The sequence below is a fragment of the Pleuronectes platessa genome, chromosome 12, assembly GCF_947347685.1.
Source record: "Pleuronectes platessa chromosome 12, fPlePla1.1, whole genome shotgun sequence".
Lineage (NCBI taxonomy): Eukaryota > Metazoa > Chordata > Actinopteri > Pleuronectiformes > Pleuronectidae > Pleuronectes > Pleuronectes platessa.
Window position 1 is genome coordinate 23,287,808 of NC_070637.1, and position 21,948 is coordinate 23,309,755.

The window sequence follows — 21,948 nt, forward strand, 5'->3', positions numbered from 1 at the left end:
CACCTTGCAAACAGATGAGAAGATGCTCTCTGAGCGCCTGCTGCAGTATTAACGGACAGTGCACTGAGACAGCAGGGCGCTGAGCGGACAGCTTGGGGAAATCTGATCCACCGCCGGCTGGAGAAGGAGCAGGATCACGCGTCGCAGTTGCAGATTTATCCGCCCTGTGATACCGCTGCACGACAACACCCCTCATTCTGCTTTCTCCCTCTCTCCTCCTCTCTCTCTGTGCTCATCTGAAGTGTTGCTTTCTGACTGGATCCAGAGAAATTAATTGGATTCTACAGCTTTATTTTTAGCCTCACTGGAATTTGGAGCACGCACAAAGGAATCAAAGTGGGTTTGGAACAGAAGCGTGATGAATACAGGATCTTCAGGCTGATTGAACGGCAAAGACTGAGAAAGATAGCGGATAATCCAGGGAGAGTGTTGGACGGACGCATGAACGGCAGATTCTTCTGCTTTGACTCTCCGTTCAGTTACCAAAAGGAGGATTTTTGGAGCTGAGGGTCGCTGACTCGGCTAAAGCTGTTGGAACTGGCTGCACTGGGAAACATTTCTCCTTTTTTCGGGCTCCAGTTCAGGGTGGGGAAGTAACAAGACCCACCCTGCAAGTTTCATTCGCCTGATTAGACAGTAATGGACCGTCGTGGATTGATCACAGAGGAGACATCATTTGCATGTTGAGTAGAAATCGCTGTGGATTTTTGATGCAGTGGCATCCGGACAGTGATGCCATGGATTCGACACATGCACAGATGTAAAGCTGTTCCTTCCAGACCGTCTCTCCCTCCCGTCTTTCTCTCTGTCCCTCTTTCCTCCCGTTGGATGCATCACTTCTTCTCCTCCCTTGGTCTATCCTGCTGTGGACATCCAGAAGTTGACCGTTGCTTCTGTTGGACATCGGGACTTAAGCAAGACTAAACACGGACTAACTGGTCGATTACCCATTAATGCCTGCTCTCCCATTTTTCACTGGGTGTCTCTGAGTGTGGATTTTGTGTGCTTGTGTGTTTGTGATTGCGTGTTTGCATGTATCTGCACCCCTCCCTTTCTCTCTATCCTTGGATTACATATCGGTGTACGTGTAATTGAGGGTGAAATTCCGTCGGGTCCTTCTTTGCCTCTCTCTTTGTGTCTTCTTGATGTCCCACGTCTTTTGGAACCTTTCTGGCATGTGCTACCGATGCCTAACGCAGGGTTAACCCTCAATGAGCCATAAAGGACGGCAGGGAAGGATGAGCGAGTGTTCCGGAGCAGCTGTATCCGGAGTGGTGATCCTGGAGGAGCCTGAGGTTTCAGGGGCAACCGGGGGCCGTCGGGAGGGCCAGGCCCAGGATCAAGGTCCCCTCCGCTGTGCCGTTTGGCCACGCCAGCAGACATGGCTGTGTGTGGTCCCTTTACTCATCGGTTTCATTGGCCTTGGATTGAGCTTGATGCTGTTGAAATGGATTGTAGTTGGCACAGTGCGGGATTATGTGCCGACGGACTTGGTGGATGCTAATCGAATAGGCCAGGATCCTATCTTCCTCTCCAAGCCAAGCGGGATTCCCAAAGGTCCCGATACTACCACAACCACGATTACTCCCACAGCTGAAGGCGGGAACCCCACGGCTAGAACTGTAACAGGTAGAGCTCGCTCCACCGCTACAACCACTACTATAAACCCCCGAGGAGGTGGAGCCTCGGGGAGCCAAGTTACCCCTCGGAATCCTGGAAATCGTAACGGACGTGGACCTTCAGGTTTTACTACAACCACAGCGGCACCGAGGACCACCTTCATAATTGGAGCGGCGACATCTAGCCCCTCTCCGTCCAATCCGACGGTGCTACATGACTCTACGCAGATGTGGACCCCGGAGCATACCACTACTGAGACCGCCTCCACTACTCTCACCACCCGTACTCATGGCCACCGCAAAGCACGTGAGTCACTCGCTTTATTCAAGTTCAACAGTTTTGGGTCTCTGAACCTTGACGTGATTGTTGGAAGTTTGCTTGGTTTGAACAGATTAATGGGCTGATTCATTAGTGGAATTTCCACGGGTGAGTTGCTGTGTGTGTGGGAGGTTGGTTCCTTGGTTGGTTCCTCATTAACAAGGCTGATGTTTCAATACATTTTTATTTATTATATTTTATTGACATTTATGAGATTTAACAGTTATCCAGACCGTTTGTTTTGCGATTGACGTGCGATGCTTTTCTGCTTTGGAAACTGTAAATCTGAGAATTACAGAGGTCTGATCAATGCCATTGATTGCTACTGTAAGGAAATCTGAAGAGTTGCAGGACTCACTAATCAATCCCTCTGCTATGGTTGGTTAAACCATGTTCCTGTGCTGCTTCAGGTCGTGGTTGCATTGTGATAACATCATGGGTGATGGTGCAGATACTGCAGCTTTGGTCTTGGACAGAAGATGTTTGTCTTGAATTTGGTGATTTGTCATCACATTAAATGGATGTGAGTTGGTGCAAAGCTTCAATAATGCTATTTGTTTCTAGGTACTAAGTGCATTGTGGTCATTTCTGTGCTAGATGTGAAAAACTCAAACTAGGTTAAAATTACTCAGACACAATTTTTTGGGAAATGCTTATTTGCATGTCTTCTTTCTTGCATTTATTTAATGTATCAATGTTGTCCTGCTTGTTTTGTTCGCTGAACAATGATTTGGACTCATTACCTTCACTTGTGCGTTCATGCACCCACATGTACACTGAGTGGGGTTGTGTACTTGCAGTTATCTTGAATGTAGATGTCACACTGATGTTCTGATCCAGTCCCGTGAACCTCCAAACAGTTTCTATACTTTTAATGTGTCACACAAATCGTGTCTGAACCCACATTTACTAATCAGTCTTTGGATCTTAATGGACTTGAAATTAAATTTGTTCTTATCCATTAATGAATGAATGGAGATTTTCCTACCTTTGCTCTTGACATTGCCGTCCTTGACTGAAGTCATGCAAGCAATCATTCTATTGATTAGTGCTGCAGGGAATTTCCTTGCTCAAATGAATGACCCACACACACACATATACACACACACACACACACACACACACACACACACACACACACACACACACACACACACAGACACACACAGCTTCCTCCTCGATAAATCTTCCAGCTCTCAAAATGGTGTCACATTATCTGCTGGACGTCCCTGTGCTTGTGATGTGTCTGTGTCTGATTCCGGGCTCGGACCTGCACAGACATCTTCTCAGTGACAGGACGCTGTTTCATTTTGAATTGTGACCTCACACTCTGCATGTATCGGGTCGCTCGTGTCTGCCTGAAAAAAATAAGCTGATAGGATAGCGGACATTTGATGAAATTTAGATGATACAGGCTCACGCATCTCATGCTGTTGATCTCATCTCTCACAGTCATAGCATGATACTAATATATGTCACTTATGCGTTGTGTGTTTGTTGTGTGCAATGTCATTGATCTGCTCTGACCCAAATGGCTCTGTGATGGCATTTAAGCTGGAATATTGTTGCCATCCTTCATCACATGGTCCGTTGCAATGTGTGATTTACACAATCGCTGCCATTTATTCAATTAGCGATAATAACATGATGACAGTCATTCAATAAAAGTGGTAAACAAACCCAACGCCTTCCACCTGCTGTGGTTTCGGTTCACTTGACTGCAAAGTTGCTTCTTTTGTTTCCCCGATAATGAAAATGTCCCCAGACTACACTAGAGACCCGGGAATGTTCCCTCTGATAATTAGAAACATTGGAGGGTGTATGTGTGTGTATGTGTGTGTGTGTGTGTGTGTGTGAGATTGTGTGTGTGTGTGCTTGTGCGCGTGCATCATTTCAATACCAGGAGGAAAAATGAAGGCCATTCATCATCTATTCATTTATTAATTAACCGTTAAAAAAGAATGCCATATCTCCAGCAAGTGCTCCTGAAAGCCATTAAGCCTCGTTGATAGATATCCCAGGGAAAATGTCACTCCTTCCCCAGCTCGCCTGAGAAAGTTCTGCCGCTATGGAGCAGCCAACTCATTTGATCATCCTAAACACCGTCCCTCCCCCTTTACTCCACCACCCACATGCTGCTTTGATTTGAAAAGGCCATCACTTCCACATTAACCGTCCATTATGTGTGAATGTGTTCGGCGGCGTTACCGAATGGCCCGTGTTGGCCCGTGCTCAGGAACGGAGAGAATTATATTAATTTAAGTAAAGCTGGGCCATCTGGGTGCTCTTAGCGAGGCTGTCACTGTCTTCGTGTGTCACAGAATGGAGATGGACGTGGATGTTAATCGACACTGGGCTGTGGCGCTCCCAGTCCCCAGCTATGGCCTATAGAGCTGTGAATTGGAATGAGCCTGCATGTGCTGCTGCTATAAATTCCCATTTGGGAGTTTTCCTGCTGCAGCATCCTCCACGCTGCATGAAAAAAAAAAGGGAGGCCGCTGGAGGAGTGAATGCTGAACCGAGCCGACAACTGAGAGAGATGATACCATTACAGGGAGCCGGGTGACCTCTGCTCTGCAGGGCGAAGTGTCAGGGGAAGCCTAATGAGAGGGATTTCAGGCAAACTGGAAAATCGCATACCTGCCGTTATTTGTCAGTGAAATAGAAATAAACAAAGAGGAAGAGAATCATAATATCAGAAGCTAGAAAATATAAGATGAGTCAATGTTGTGATGAGTGAATCCCCTCCAGAAGAAAACAAAAGGAAGTGAGCCGGCCAGCTCAGCCTGGAGTCACGTCTCTAACATGATTGTCAGGTGCGTGCTCCGGAGCTGGTCCCGGTGCAGCCGGAGGTCTTTGTCTCCGGGCTGAGCCACTCAGTGCGATGAGGTTTCAGTCAGACAGTGGCCCTGAAACCTAAATCCAGATTAACAGCCCATCACCGTGACTGTGCAAGCAACAGAATTACAGGAGCCTACCTATCACTCACACACACACACACACACACACACACACACACACACACACACTCGCTACATGGGCTTAACAGCAGCCTGGATGTTGAATGATTGTTTAAATGGTCTGTGCAGAGATGTTTTTTATTTACGAAGCTGAGAAGACATGTTGAAGAGGGCGTGTTCCCTTTGCTGCGTGTCAGGTTTCCTGAGCCCCTTCATGGAGGGAAAGATTTACACTCATATTAATATACAAATAAATTGGTGGCTAGTGTCGCTTTGTGTGACAACAGTATGATTCAGGGTGTTCTATTCTTATTATAGTGTTTATGGCAAATGAAATCACAAGTGCCTTGTGCTAACGTCTAAATATCTAAATAGCAAAGTGGAAATGTGCTTGAATCTGAAGCTCTTAACTTGACGTCTGCAGCGCTGCACCGATCTTCAGAGCATATTATAGTTTCCAGCAAAAAGATTTTTATCGGATCACAAGAACAATTTCATTTTTCAACCACACAAAATTGGATGAAAATCGGATCCAGAAACCTTCACGAGGCCTGTGTGATCAGGATACAGTTCCAAATCTGTAGAAAGCCGGGATTATTCCAGGGCTGTGTTTCAATGAAATTGCTCTTGACATTTTTGATCTTATACTCTGCTCTCTAATCCCCTGCATGCTCATATTTGCATGTTTTTTTAGAAGGGGTTTTTAAAATATGAGCAACGATTGGAATCCAACATGTAGTTTCCCATGATCCTCAGCCAACGTCCAGTATAACCTATTCTAAAGTACAACACAACTGTTGTCTGGCCTTTGTGTTCTTTGTCATAATGTGTTTGTGTTTCAATATTTTGCAGTTGAGCAGGAACTTGTTGTTACAAGAGCATATAGTTTCCAATCTGCTCAAAATGTTTACATTAAATAAGAGGCTCATTTAACATTTCAACATTTTAACTTTATTCAGAACTGCGTTTGTTTAAGTCCTGTGTCCTGTGATCTCTGCCTGTTTCTCTAGAATTCTCTGTGTGTGTTGTTGTGTCGTCACTTTGACACTTTAGTCATTTCATCTACTAATTAAATTAACTGTGTCTTTCATCTCTGTCGGGCACCACTGAGGGCATCAGGTCCATGTTTGTGTTTCACTAATCAGCTCATATGGAGAGATTTCAGGTTTTAAACCAGATTGTAGAGTTCAGAATCTTTACAGTTGGATTAGTTGTGTGAGCTGCTTAGTATCAGGATCCCTATGGGGTTTCTCCATGTATGCATGACTGTGCCCGTGCACTGGAAATTGCCCACGCTCGCTCGGGTGTCAGCAGCAGCAGCACATGGACGTGTGTCCCCATGTCCTCTGTGTGTGTGACCCAGCTGTGACCTCCTGTGGGAATGAGGACTGAAGCCAGCCCCGCCCTCCAGGGCTCCCCTGCAGCTCAAATGGCAGAATTACAGCTTTAATGGGAAACAATACAGTATGTGGACAAGATGGTGACTGGCATACAACACTGAATTTTGCCTCTTGATATTTTTAATATGGATGTTGTGATGCTCAGTGTAGAAATGCTATGTTTCCTTGAGATGTACCTGGGATAATAATAAAGTGGCTTCTGAAGATAACATTTTTAACAGATTTTTTCCGGTCAAACGTTTTATAGTATGAAAATGGCATTCACTCAAATCATTTTTCTAAATATATATAAATATCTCCACCTTACAAGTCATTAACAATTCAATTCAACCTTTTTAAACTGATTCAAGACAAATTAAACGCATAGTTGTTGGGTTGGTATCCAACACACACACACACACACACACACTGGGAAGTCTTGTAATACAAATGTCTGGGGAAGCCAGCATGTGTATTCCCACACATCTAAATGATGAATGCTCACACTCTCCTCATGTTCCACTTTATTTAACCGTCAGGATAACTTATAGCCAATCACACACGTTGTTCCCTAAAAGATCAAGACGTTCTCTAATTTACTGCATCACAGTCGCTTTATGTCGGGGGACGCTCGGTGCTTGACCGTTAACCGATCCTGTCGTGGCGTCCCGATTAGTGTTTTAATTTGGGGGAGACGCCGTGCGTGCTAAGCTTAACGTCACTTTGATTCATTCTGATGAAACGTCTTGCAGGGGGAAGAGCGATGAAATATTAATGACGCGAAAGAGAAACATGTTCAATATGTAGAGGGGAAAGTGTAAATAATTGAAGATGGCCCTTTGACGAATTATGCCAGGCCGAGCAATTCCCTGTGCAGGAGAACTCCTTCAGTGAATGACGGTGTTCGGGCTGCGTTCAATCCCCGACGCGGTGGAGGAGAGGAAAGTGGGAAAGTGTTATTTTCTGAGATTTTTCTCAACAATTCTTCACGACTGCAGAGGTTGGAAATTATCCATCGTCCTCTCTTCTGTCCGCTTCCCTCCCGAGCTCATCTGAATCACACAAGTCCAGATGATGAAGAGCTGCAAATTGGTTAAATCTTGCCGCTAACTTCTGGAGCTTTTAATAATGAATTCAGGTGGAAGTGTGTCCTTGATTAGATGAGGCGTTTTATTGCATTCTATTGGAGCCATTGGCGGGGAAGGTGGCGGCTGACGAGATGTAAGAGTTCATTTCAGGATTCACCTGCGTCTGCTCCTCAGAGGAAGCTTTCACCTGCAAGTTTTTACTTTACATTTCATTAAGCTGAGGCTTTTACCCAAAGCAACTTAGAATTAGTGCATTCAACATCTTTAAGGGGCCATTTTTTTCAGCATGTTGCCCAAGGACACTTCGGCATGGGCTGGGATTCGAGCTGCTGACCTTCTGGTTGGAGGAGCACCCCCTCAGCCACAGCTGCCAAAGTTAGCTGCTCCACCGTCCTCAGTCTCCAAGAGTTTGACTCTCGATGGGAGACAGAATTGGACGAGTCTGAAGTTGTCCCATCATGACACGTACATTTTTACTTGCTTGACATTAAACAGACAGGGGGGGGACTCTTATGTCAGTGAGTGAAGAACAACTTCCTACAAAGACGATCAATTTAATATAAACTGAGTTTTGTACACGACTGGGTATTGGGTAATCGTCAGTTAGCAACTAATCCATACATGAGATCATAAAACAGTATGTAAATTGTGTCTAAACCTAATATTTAGTTTTTCCAAATTTGATATAATACATCAGGGAACCCACAGTATGTAAAGCGCAGATTGATTTGTGGGTTATTAAATAAGAGAGTTTTCCAAACAGGCCAATAATCTACACCTCCTTTTCCCCGAGCTCACCTTTCCCTCTCTCTCTCTCCCTTATTAAACCCAGCAGCCGGCCGACAGCAGAGAACCGTTAAACCCAAGTAAGCAAATAAACATCCGACTGTTAGGAGTGCGGCCGCGGCCAACAGCTGCTGTCGCACTTTGTTTCTGTGTCGCTGAGACCAGGGAAGTTTGGGACATGACAAACGAGAGCAATAATCTGCAGCTGGACACTGAGCTGTGGGTGAAAAGGACAGTTTGGGCAAATAGAGTGCAACAGGAAATGCAATTGCAACCAAGACAATATGCAGTGTAAGGGACCAGTCCAGGTTAGGGAACGATCGTGCCCTTGTTTCAACCTTCACACACATCTTTTCTGTATTTGGTAACCGAGGCCATGCTGTGACCCAGTCAGGCCAGTTTAACATAACATCTCATGCATAGGTGAAGACCCACAGAGGTCAAGAACATGAAACCTCCCCACCAGTGAGAGCTGAGGCACCTTGAAAGAGACGTGGAACACAAACCAGTCCAGGTGTCTGGGTTCACTTCTACAGTTTCTGAGGATCCATGCAAACCAGCTGGTGTCACAGTCTAAGTTTACCTGACGTCCACTTCAACCACTGTCTCATTCATTTCATTTAAAAACTCTCCCTGAACAAAATCGAGCTGGCGGTTAAGTTTGGTGCAACATATTTCCCATAATGCAGTTCAGGAACAGGGGGTTGTTCCTTTCACTTTGATTCTCCGAGTAGATACAGATAAAAATTCTTCTCTTATTTGGGGGAAAACTAATTTTTGACTTGTCCCCTGTACTCAAGCCACTCGCCTGAATCCAGTCCACATCAGCTGCAGGAGCACCGGTAATATGAACCGGACGAGCTGACCTTGAGACAGGCAGAGAGAGGGAGGGAGAGAGAGAGAGAGAGAGAGAGAGAGAGAGGAAAGAAGGGATGAAAATGCAGAGGAGGAGAACAAAAATCCAATCATTTAGCTCAGTGAAAGAGAAACGGTATCAGAGTGTTACTGGTGCTGCCCTGAGTCGTTGGGTTTCTGATCGCTCAGCGCAAACTCAGGTTAAATAATCTCTGTCGAAGCATTTTATCTCTGCTAATAGCGTTGTTTACTAACAGGTGCTGGCAGCATAATGAGCAGCAGGCGGGGGGGGCAGACGTGTCTCTAGTCCACTGCGTCACTGGTGTTTATTTTACGTCTGAAGCTTAAAACTAAGGTCAAACTCTTTCCCTTGACTTGTTTGACCTGAAGCTGTCATTCAAATATTACATGAATTATTAAATCTGCCTCTCGGAGACTCGTTAGACGACCTGAAGTTAATGAAGAAATAAATCTCACGACAACAATAACACAGTCACTTGATTTGTTTTAGTCTTTTTTCAATCAATGCACATCGGGTAAATTATGGTCCTCATTTATTTTGGGCTCTTAAGTCTCAACAACCACTCAAAGTGTTTTACAGCTCGAGTCACATCCACTGATTCATGTCAGTCTGTGAATGATGAAGGAAGTCAGGGGGCGGATTGGAGAACAGTGTCTGTAGCCCAAGGACAATAAGATGAGATAAGATGAGATAAGATGAAATAAGAGAAGATAAGAAAAGAGAAGATAAGAGGGAACATTGGATTAGACACTCAGTAAAGGTATAAACAAGTAAAAAAATACAATATAAACACAAAGAACTATAAAGTACAATGTAAACATATGAAGTTGCACCGATAGAACATTTTTAATTTGTGAAAGGGATCGGAGGAACTAGGGATCGAACCTCCAAACACCACCTACCCGCTCTCCCTCCCGAGCCACAGCTCCTCACTGGTGAGGAACTGGGTCAAAAGTAATGAATTTTTCTCAAGTACATTTTCGCCTTTGAATCAAACACTTTAATTAACTCTCTGGTTACATGTACTCACACATACAGGTGCATTAGGATTAAAAGATAAATCTGAATTTCCCACTTCTATATAACATACATAGATTACCCCCCCCCCCCCCCCCATGCCCCCGCCCACACCTCCATCATTAAAACACTGCTAATGCATCACTAATAATAATCCAATACCACAAATCCTATTATCATGACAGAGTTATAATGAACTGCAGAACGTGACTTCACTTCACAGAGTCTGAACGTCACTTGAATCTATCAAATCGTGTTCCGGTCCATTCATCCTGACATCAGCAGCAGTTAAAGTTTCCTCCCTCCCGGTCACTTCTGGATAATGATTCTTCATCCGAGGGCGTGTCGGCCACACGAGCCTCCTCAGCCGCTCTGGACACAACGTATTGATTCTCTCCCGGTCTTTTGCCACTCAGCAGTTTAGCTGTGAGCCCTGCGAGCGAGCCGCCCCGGCGTTCGGGCGTGGGTTCTGATTATCCCGAGCTCGCTGCATTTTGTTACCGAGGTTATTTTTAGCTTCAAAGAGAGCGATGCCAGCCTCTGTGTGAGAGGACGCACGGAGCTGGCTGCTCTGGTGGAGGCCTCGGAGCCGACAGAGCTGCAGGGAAATGGCCCAGAAAAGCACAGAGGAGACGGCAGAGACGGTTTTTATTTTGGAAACATTACAGCTATGGTCAGTTTATCATGTTAAGCCCAGTCGGACAATCTTTCTCCAGTGCTGGATTTGTTTATTTCGGGGAAGCTGCCACTGTGCTGGATCTTATTATGCAAAGCAGCAGCAATTTGAGGCCTCGACGATGAGAGGCTAAACACGGAGGAGGCTATTTCCCAAGAAACCAGAGCTGTTAAACCGCACATCACATATTATATTACCACACAGGAGGTTTCCTGGGGGAAATGGGAAGCTGTCTAGAAGGTCACTGTCACCTTGATGGGAAACACAACTCAGTAACACACACACACACACACACACACACACTGTCAAACACACACACACACACACACACAGTAGCAGAGAGCTAAGCTTGGTGTCATATGCTACACATTGGTCCTCTCAGCTCTGTCCTTGGGGCAGATGGTTACATAATTTGTGTTTTGGAGCCTGACATGGAGCATGTGTTTGTTTGTATCAGTTAGTGTGTGTTTGTGTGTGTGTGAGTGTGGGTGGGTGTGTGTGTGGGCGATCAGTTGATAGTAGTTTTTCTCAGTATTCTGACACAGTTCTTTTCCCTTCAATCCAAAGTACAAATATTTGTGATTTGCATTGTGAATCCATCTTTTAAAATAGGTTGCATCATCTAATTGTTTTACTTTGTCCGGGAATCAGTCGAATTTAAAGATATTTGGCTTTAAACAGAGAAATGCAGCAGATCCTCCCATTGGAGGAGCAATTATTTGACACAGTCCTTTGATAAATGACTTAAGTGTTTTTTATCAAGTCACTGTTGATTAGTTTTTCTGTCAATCCGTCAATGTTCCACCCCCCCCCCCCCCCCCCCCCCCCCCCCCCCCTGCTCGTTCTCCTCTTGCTCCGTCTCTTGTTTCTTTTCTCTTCTCTCTAACCTCGGGACACGGCTGACAGCTGTCTCCCAGAGACTCCCTGTGACAAGTCTGCTGAACCGGTGGGTTGTCTGTCTGCATGCGTCTCTCTGAAAGAGACACAGATCTACTTATGACAGGTGGACTCTCTCTCTCTCTCTCTCTCTCTCTCTCTCTCTCTATCTCTCTCTCTCTGCTTTCTCTTTCTGTTCCGTCTCTCTCTCCTGGGTGAGTGACTCAGCATTTGGGAGTCAAGGAAAATAGTATTGCACAACCGTTCTCTAAGCGATGCAGGAGAACGGGGGGGGGGGGGGGGGGGTGATGGGATTGTGAGGTTTTAGGCGAAGAGTAAAATGCGAGGATGGAATGAATGAGACAAAAACGGAGGAGAGGCGAAGTGCAGGCTGAGAAATGCATTGTGGGGGCAGAAGGTGATTTCGCCCGGAGGAAACCTCTCCACCGGGCGAGATGGAGGCAGATGGAAACCAGCCTCTCATCCATCTCGCAGCAGTGAGCTCTCCCTTCGCCCTCCCTCCATCTTCTCCTCTCTGCCCACTCGGTTCATTTACATTTACATTACATCCAGCTGGAGTTGATTTGGTGGCGAGTGATGGATGGCGAGGTTCTGATGCTGTTTATAGAAATGGGCTCAGGGGGTTAGCAGTGTCAGCTGTTTGCAAGGTGGCTGGCCCAGTCTGACACGAGGTGGGAAGCTCGTTAGCGACTGGATCGGGAGCTGAAGCTGTGGCGACCTCTGTTTACGGGAGGGGAGGGTTCAATGGCTGCAGCTCGACCCTGTAACTCACTGGTTAGCACATGAAACATACGTCTCACAATGGAACACAATGGTTTACATGATGAAACTTTAGATTTGGAACCAGATGACTTTTGATAAAGTTCTATTGGAACTCAATTGGTTTTACAGAGGGAAGCAATTTGTATGCCTCCAAACTGCATCTGGAAAAGATTCAACATTTGAGCTTTGCTGTCTATTATTATAATAATATGATAAATTTGGCTTTTATTATCTGAGAGCAATAATGCCTTCCTCTAAAAGCATTAAACTCCTCCACTCTGCACTGACACGGGCTGTGGACGGTGGACATGGCAGATCCAGACAGGATTAATATCATTGGGTGCATCTGTGACACACATAAAAAAAAAAACTACCAGGCAGAAACCAACGCTGTCATATCAGAGATTTTGTTTGTAATGCCAGATGGTCCTGCTCTGAAAAAAAAGAGGAAGAATCCCCAGTGATCTCCCTGGAATCAGTGCTCCTGCTCAACACTCCAGCTTCCTCCTGAACACCAACACATCCTGACTGCACAGAGTGATTCAGTCTCACAATGAGGTTATTTGTTATTTTCTCTATTTGCGGTTTTCTGCGCAGTGAGCTTTTTTCAGTTTGCTCACCAACAGATCTGCTGCCAAAACAAACTCCAGGCTCCTGCAGCGCCGCGGCCTTTATGGCTCCTCACAGATTCATGGTTAGATATTACTGTCCAGGTAAAACAAGCAGAGGCCCTGCAGTGTGTGTGTGTGTGTGTCTGTGTGTGTGTAGCTCTGTCTGCACTGGCATCACAAACACACCCCACACACACAGGGTGTTGCTACAGGAGGAATATGAATTCCAATATGTGCCAATGAAGATGAGGAGTGCGGAGGATGTGCTGGGGACGAGCAGGGAGGCGTTCATAAAAGGAAAAAACGGTGGGAACACGGAGGTAAATACTCTACAGCTATTGCAATATGTCCCAGCATGCACTGGGGGAGAGGCCAGGGAAGCTCACCAGGTTATCACAGGACGCAGAGGAGAACACTTTCACAGTTAGATTCACGCTTCGGGCAATTTAGAGTTTCCAATTCATGCATGTCTCTGGACTGCAGGAGGTGTGGGAGAGAACGAGGGAGAGAACGAGGGCGCCCGTGGGAAATGAGCCAACTCGTCTGGTCCCCCCCCCCCCGGCTGACGTACGAGCCGCTGATTGTGAGGCACAAATGAAACGGTTAATGACTCCGGTGCGACGCCTGAACTGATGCATCGCCTCAGTGGTCACCGGCAAAACACCGCAGCCTCATCAGGAACCTATTAGCACTGTTGTTTACATCCAATAATGAGATTCTGTGGAGATGAACACCTCTGTGTGTAAATATGTCTAAATACATTCAGCTGTGTGCACATTGACTTCCTCCTCTGATGAACATGTCAGAGTCATGAGACGTCAACACCACAACCGCCACTTGTCAGCAGCGACTTATGTCCGACGCCAAGTAGACACACACACACAGACACACACACAGACACACACACACACAGACAGCTGGGGCGTCAGTCTTTTAGCTCCACACTCTGGGGAGCGCCACAGAGGAAGATGGACAGACAGGAGCTGTCAGCGAGGACACAGGGACACAGAGTCGGCCTCTCACTTAAAAATAATGATCCACGTGTGAAGCGTCGACTCGGCTTCAATTAGATCGGAAGATAATTATCTGAGCCGGAGTCACTCATCCTGATCAGGGTGAGAATTACTGGCTGGAGAGGATGTTGAGTGAAGTGAGAGGCGGCTTGTTTGAAGACACTGTTCAGTTTAGTTAGTGTCGATTTAGGATTAAACCATTTGCTCTTATGGGGAGCAACATTGGTCACATTGTTCTTTGGAATATTCATGATAATTCCCTTTGGTAGGCAAAGATTCCAACGTACCATCCAGCACAAGAGCCACTGATTCTCCTTCTCCAGAAGAACCTGCTGGAAGATTTTCAGATTTCAAAAGATCGATTGCAGCTGGAGAGAAATCTCTCATAACAAAACATGGGATTGTAAATTGAGCAAATTACCATTAAATAATTGTTAAGTTGAGACATTATTTTAGTGTCAAATCGTAATGGCTAATATCAGGTAATAATCCAGGTGATTTATATGTGTCTAAGTAGGTTTTTAAATGCAGTGGATTATAGATTATTGATTTGTTTCTCATTGCCAGCAGAGAAGTTTGTCTCTCAGGTTTTCTTCTTTCAAGCTGCTTCATTTTAAAACATCACAAACGCACTGAAAACCTGAAGAGTCATTTATACTGGGAGCGAATGCCCATTGAATCCATTCACATTGCAAAAACCAGTTGTTTGAGGGCATTAGTGAGTTTTTTGACAGAACTAAACAGGAAATGTTTCCTTTTGAGTGGACGACACTGCATTTTTTTCCTTTTACCGAAACATATGAAAGGATTTAATTAATGAATTCTGAGAAAAATATTATTAAATTGACAAATTCGACCTGAATAATGCATTCGCCAAATTATCACGATTTCTCTGAGCACTTCAGATTGAATCAAACCCTCTCAGTCTCCACTCAGGGATCTGTGTCCTCTGTCTCTCTCTCAGCTGAACCAGGAGGGACGACAGGAGGGACAGCACCGTTCTGTCCGTCTCGTCCACATTAATCGTCCCATTAGCGTTTGGTTTGGCGGCGTCACAACATGTGAACTCTCCCCTGTATATTATAAATCATCTGTTTCCAAAGTGCACCGAGCAACCCCCACGCTTACCCCTTTTTAAATCCTACATCAACGCCGCAGCATTAATAATGAATATCTGGCTTCACAATGGGCCTCGGAGGCTACACAGTATGTCAATGGACTGCGAGAGCGGCTGCACACTCAGGATGTTCTGTGTGGTTGATGCTCGAGTAGAGAACATTCAGCGTAACCTTCCCACTCGTATGTAAAAATCCTCATTACGTATGCTGACACACGGCCATTAGAGGGATTGCAGTGTCTCCAGCGGGGAGCTGACACCGGAGCGCTGACCTGTGGCCCACACGGCTGTATCCACTCTCTCTCTCTGTCACGGAGGTGTGAGTGTGAGTGAGCGGGCGGTCTATCTGAATGAGTGTGGTGGTGCCGAGTGCACGTTCAGCTCTGTATTCCAACAAGAAGAAAAAAAAACGTGTTTGTTCTGTAGTTTAAAAAATGTATCACATGCACTCCCTCGGCGTGCACGTGCCTTCAGGCGAAATGTGTGGATGTAAAATGAATGTTTTCATATTTGATGTGATGCATTTCACATGAAAAGTCAGAGTCACGTTGGTTACATGTGTGTAAGTGGTTTTCTTTAAGCCTAAAATGTTTGTGCAGTTGGTGTTTGAAACTGGCCTCAACAAAAATGAGAGGAAGTGAATTAAAATGTTGAAATTGTGCAACAAAAAACACGGATTACTTGTCGGTGGAAAGTCTGGTTTGGTATAAATATCTGTTTGGTGCACAGCTCGCATGACATCACCGTGTACTGTCACCTTAGTGCCTGTGTGTGTGTGTGTGTGCGTGTGTGTGTTTGAGGGATTGTGTGTTTGCATGCGAAGCAGTGGCCTCACATCTCATCTCAAATAAGCCGAGCATGGATATCACATGAAACATCATCCGGCCTGAGTGGGAGATCCATCAGGTCGGCTCCAGTGTCATTGTGTCCCGGGCCCCAGCGGCTGGCTCACACACACACACACACACACACACGTCACAGAGACGCCATTAACCTCCTGCACTGGGATTCACTGGGATTACTGCGACTTCGCTGGTGACCCTGTTCTCTCTCTCCGCCTCTTACCATCCCTCCCACTCTCCCTCCCTCCCACTTGCCCCTCCTCCTCCTTCTCGCTCTTAGTACAAACAAACCTCCCCGTTAAGCCCCCCCCCTACCCCCCCCCCCCCCTACCCCCCGCCCTCCGTCCTTTAATCACAAGTTAAGTTATGACATGTTACAGATGTTTGTTCTCCGTCACCAAAGCCTCTGAGCAGCGGCCTCGTCAGTGACTCTGCCGGGCCTGACTCCATCTTGTGTCTTTTTGTACGTTCACTCACTGACCCACTTCAACCATTGAGATTTTATTCACACCCACCATCATGTATAAATACACTGGATAATGACGGCAGGTTTTTTTAATATACATATAATGCGTTTAAATTTCCATTGAGATGTCACAGCTCTGTGTGTAATTTGAAACAGCAGCTTCTTTGGCATAAGTAAGACTGAGAATGGCATAAACATGATTGTTAATGACGCAGATAACGGTTTTCATCGCTTCCTTCTCGACGCACACGAGCCAAATGGTGCACAGCAGTGCAGCCATTACAACAATGTGGAGGAATATTCACATGTTGTGTGTTTGTTACATCTACGATCATTTAACCATATTGAAGAAATTCATGTTTTACCTGAACTGCAACATTTATCTCAATGACTAAGACACCATTCAAGAACTTGATTGCAATAATGAAACACGATAAGATTACAAAAATAGAATTGTTCAGATTTACAAAAGAAAATATATACGTGTTAAAAAAAATACACAACTATATAATTAAATCACAAAATAAGCAAAATAAGTCAAATATAATGTATATTTAATAAAAATATAAGCAACGCAACTCGAGGTAACAAGGTTGTAAAGAAAGAAACATGTCAATCCCTGAAAAAGTGATGCTCACTAAGTTTGTAATAATATAACTGTGACTGGAATATATATATATAAACCAAATTACATTAAGTCTCTGTTATTTTATTAGAAAATTCTGTTGCAAAGTCACAAAGAAGGATGAGTGCAGCCAAAACAACACATCTGTGAGTATCTGGTGTTAATAATAGTTTCTTACAATTAGGTAAAAGTGTCAATCTCATGTTTTCTAAAGTGCGACTCAGACAGATCTTACAATGACTGCATGAGACTCCGTCTTTCTCTTCATCTTCCCTTCATCTTTCCTTCTCTCCGTCACTGCTGCTTTCATTTCCTCCTCCTCTGCTCTGCCGTTGGAAATCAGGGCAAATGCCGTCTTGTTTCTGGAACTTTCCCTCACACTCATTACAGTGCCAGATACCCTCCGGCCGCCACCATCCAAACACACATTAACCTTTGTAGTGAGGCATTTTTTCAGTCCCTCCATTCTCCCCTCTCTCTCTCTCTTCCCCCCCTATCCACCCCTCCACCCCTCCACCCTGATCCCTCCCCCCCTCCTATTTGGCAGCGGATCGAATGATTTGTTTTTTTTTGGGGCAGCAGCTGTGATGATGTATGTGCTGCATATGAAGCCTCATCCAGATGTGACAGTTACTGCTCCTCTGCGACAGAGCTGCGTTCAAACCTTTGTGACTCTGCATTAATAAACAATGAGGTGACTGTGACTCTGATGCATATAGAGGTTTTCAGTGTAATGCTTTGAAAAGCCTTCAGAGTCAGGATGAGACGTTCCCTTACCCGCTGTTTATAAGCCTCAGTCTGATCACAGGCGGCACGATTCTACGAGCCGTGGTGGAGTCGGGATCCTCTGACAGACAGGAACTGAAGATCAGTGAGGTTGAGTCTTAGAAATGTACAAAGGTTGCAAGACGAATTAAGTGTAACTGTTTGTCTTCATGATGCTGTTTTACAAACAGCTTCCGTGCAAACTTTCCAAAACAAACCAGAATAAAAGCTGCTCTCAGACGTCCAGACAATCTCCTGAAAGGATCCGAGGGGGCAGGATGTCCGAGTAGGTTGCTGGTGACATTCTCTGGAGTTTCTCCCTTCAGCCCCCCCGTAAAGACTCTGGATAAAGTCCATACGAGCCCCTGTTAGAATACAGCAGGAGAATATCAGGAGGATTCACCAGGTTGATGACAAATATCTCAGGATGTCAAAGAGAGAAAGACCAAGAAAGCTCAGACCTGTTTTTCAGAGTTTGCCTAAACACTGATTTACGTGGCAGCAGTTAAGTTAAATAGTCAAATAGTAAATACAATTAATTTGAGTTTCAAAACATTTAAGTCCAGTTGTGATTACTTTACACGGCCACAGGTTCATCATAACTCCCTGGGCCAGTCGTAATAAGAGCTAAGCCCCCCCCCCCCTCCTGCAGAGTCGGCGTGTTTCATTGAGCTCATGATTGAACGGGAACAATTAACAACCTGCCTCTGCAAATCCCTTCAAGATATGTCTGGAGCCATTTAGCGAAGGACTTCCCCCGTCTGAAACTCTGCAGTATGTATACAACCTGTTTACAGGAGTAAATTGTCAACCTGCCTGAAGGAATTAGGATTTAATTACCAGCGCAGGTTCCACTCGTTCTGCCTGACTCTGAGTTCTACAGTGAGGAATGTGCCGGGTCTCAGTTCACTGGTGAATTTGCTTCAGCGTATCTTGCTAATGCGCGGCTGTGTGTTGCTGTCACCACGAGCAGCTCTGTGGGCTGTCATGGTGTTGGGGGGGGGTTATGATATGCTTAAATATTTCAGCATAATTGCAACTTATTTACCTGTGTCTGACTCTACTTCACTCTCACACCTTGAGATACAGGGTTGCTGCTGGTTTTTACTTTTGCTCAAGCTCCTTTCAGGCCTCAAACCTCTCTGTAAATAATCTTACGGTCACAGCTGTTCATTTAATTCTGGACCTTGGAAGTTTTCTGCTTGTAGATATACATGTTGTAAGTTGGACTGTACACTTCCCCTCCTGGTTTCACTGATGTTAGCCCTCGAGTCGGTGACTTATCTTCAGTTTTCATGTCGGCTCCGATTTTACAGCCAAAATTACATTTGAGCAAATCATGTCATGATGGAGTCATGGTGCATTAGCTCCTCGGTTCCTGATTGATCTGTAACCAGAGAAGTGCAGACAACAATCAACTGGATCGTGTCTGAGCACTGATCCCAATCTCTATCTGATCATACTGACTTTAGACATGCTTATTTCTTTTTCTATATAATGTTTAATTGGATTTACGGATATTCCGGTTTTGAAATAATGACAAAGAAAAAAAAAAAGCATCTTTGTCTTGTTTTTACTTCTTGTTCTTTATATTCTACCGTTTCCTCCTCCTCCTCCTCCTCCTCCTCCTCCTCCTCCTCCCCTTCTTCTCTCTGTCTCCTCCATCGACAACACCCCACATCCCATATTCATTTTTCTCCTTGCTTGTTGCTGGAGGAGATGAAGCTGTCACACTCGGCTCTAATGACATAAAACCCACTAGACTTGTTCTATTGCTCCCCCCCCCCCTTCCCTCTCATCTCTCCATTCTCCCCTCCGTCGTCTGCTGGCTCTGACCCCCCACCTGGGCGTGGCGTGGCTTCTGCCTCCATCCCATACTTATTGGTGAGTGTTTCAGTGGAGTGGCAGTGGGAGCGCCAGGGGTCCGAGGAGTGATGGATGGCCGTTCCTCCGGCCCTCTCCCTTCCACTCCCCCGATCGCTCTCCTCTCATTGCCTTCCCGGGGCCGGGCTCTGCTGGTAATGGCTTGAAACATGATATGACTCTAACCCGGTGTTTGCCGAGGGAGAGGGAAGGAGTCCCCTCGCCAGACAGAGTAAGGCCTCAATCTGACAGGCTAAATCAGGGAGGGCTTCTGCAGTGAGCAGCGAGCTGATTTACAGTGTGGAGGGAGGAGGGGGGGGGGGGGGGACTGTGCACAGAGAATCAGTCTTTAAAAAGGATGACACGAGAGAGGGAATGAATAAAACATATGAGAAATCTGCACCGTCACTCTTCCCCCCTTACTTATTTATTTATCTCAGGTTTGAACATCCAGCGATCTTCTCTGCATACGGAGGAAAAACATCATTCACACAATTACAAGCTGCTTCTGCATCGGAGCAACTCGTACATAACAGCCATCATAAAACATTAGCTGCCATCCAGATGGTTTCATCAAAGCAACATCAGCCTCTATCTTTAAACTGTAGCCACCGCTGAGAAACAAACACATGTGTACAGCCAATCACGAGTCCATCTGAGCTGTCAATCATTCTGTATCAAATATCAAGTTATTCTAATTGAATAATGTCATTTCTTGATTCTAACTCTACTAACATCACTGTGGTAAACAACACAAACCAGCTGTGGAACTTATTATTTGAGTTGTACTTAGACTTGTTAGTTTGGTTCCAGCCACAAGGGGGCGATCCAGAGGATTCGGCTTCACTCTCGGGAGCCGTCAGGTCGTCCATCTTGTTTCAGAGTCTGTGATTGTGATGGAGCTGTTGAACGTTTTCAAACTGCAAAGTAGTTTTGTTTATCTCTCTCTATACATATGGTGTATGGTCAATACTTTACTGTCTTATCATTAAGTTTTCCAAGCCATAGTTTAGATGTAACAGAGAACAACTGACTGCTGCAGGGCAGGATCCCATGTCCCTGGACGTCTGACCTGACACTTACATGGAAAATGAAATGACAAGAAGAGAAATGAGGCAAGCATCAGCGTGTCAGTGTGGAAGCAGCCTGGAGGGACGGGGGAGGGGCCGCAGCCTGGAGGGGGGGGGGGGGGGGGGGGGGGGCTGCAGTCTGGAGGGACGGGGGGGGGCGCAGCCTGGAGGGGGGGGGGGGCGCAGTCTGGAGGGAGGGGGGGCCGCAGCCTGGAGGGAGGGGGGGGCCGCAGTCTGGAGGGACGGAGGTCGAATCTGAGTTGTAAAGTTAAACTTAGAAGCAACTTCACGGCCTCAAAAAGGAAAAGGACATTATTTTAATAGGTGAATCAATGAGGATCCACCGGTAACATCCAGCTTCTTCTTCAGCCTGTGTAGATATTAAGACAGGATCATCAACCTCTTCCTCGTTTATCTGACATCTGTTTCCTGAACAACGGCCACGTCAGTGTGATTAAGGTGTTTGGTCCAGTCGAGTGTTAAGAGGGTTTCATCTTCTATTTGCTCAATGAGTTATGCTGCTCTCTTCAAACTGCTGCACCCAAGAGCCACCAGAATCAGAATTATCGTGAAATTGTAAATTTGATCAACTCATGTGGAAGCAGAGTGACGAGGGAACACAGACGTGACATAAATACACATTAAATTGGGAAGATTTGTGTCATTTTACACAGAAATGGTGTTTTTTAGATGTTGATGTGAGACATTCTGGTCATTTCAGTTTCACAAAGAGTTTTCCTGACTTTTTCAAGCTCATTAAACAACAACAAGTGTGATAATAAACTGCATGAGTCATTTAACAAGCAGGACTTCAGGATTTACACTGGTTTCAGATTTGGGGTGCCGGTTCAACTCTGACAAAATCAGGAAGATAACCGTGGGATTCTGGAAATTGGGACTTTTACACAAATACACGTAATTAGGACTGAAGATATTTATTTTCTACTGCGGAGATCATGTGTTTTTGATCTTCTGCCGTGTTCTCACATTTGCTCCTTCAGAGGAAGTCTGCAGAAGGTCCTGAGGGTCTCAGTTCAGTGACGCTCTGAAAGCAGCTTCAATGAAAACGATTTTTTTTTGGGACTTTTGACTCTTCAGTTTCTTTTCTCAGTGTTTTAGCAGCATGTTGTCAGACTGGAAACTCTGTCATTTATATTTACATCCCACAGCACGAGGCAGCATCTCTCCAGGCGACC

At 45.4% G+C, this 21,948-nt stretch overlaps 1 protein-coding gene across 1 annotated transcript in view; it reads left to right on the forward strand.

The window, feature by feature from the left end:
- The first annotated feature begins 1,211 nt into the window (after positions 1 to 1,211).
- The window catches only part of LOC128453135 (pro-neuregulin-3, membrane-bound isoform), a 256,557-nt gene continuing 235,820 nt past the window's right edge, over positions 1,212 to 21,948 (forward strand). Inside the window, exon 1 of the mRNA XM_053435847.1 lies at positions 1,212 to 1,926. Within this exon, the coding sequence (XP_053291822.1) occupies positions 1,212 to 1,926 (715 nt within the window). The remainder of the gene's footprint in view (positions 1,927 to 21,948) is intronic.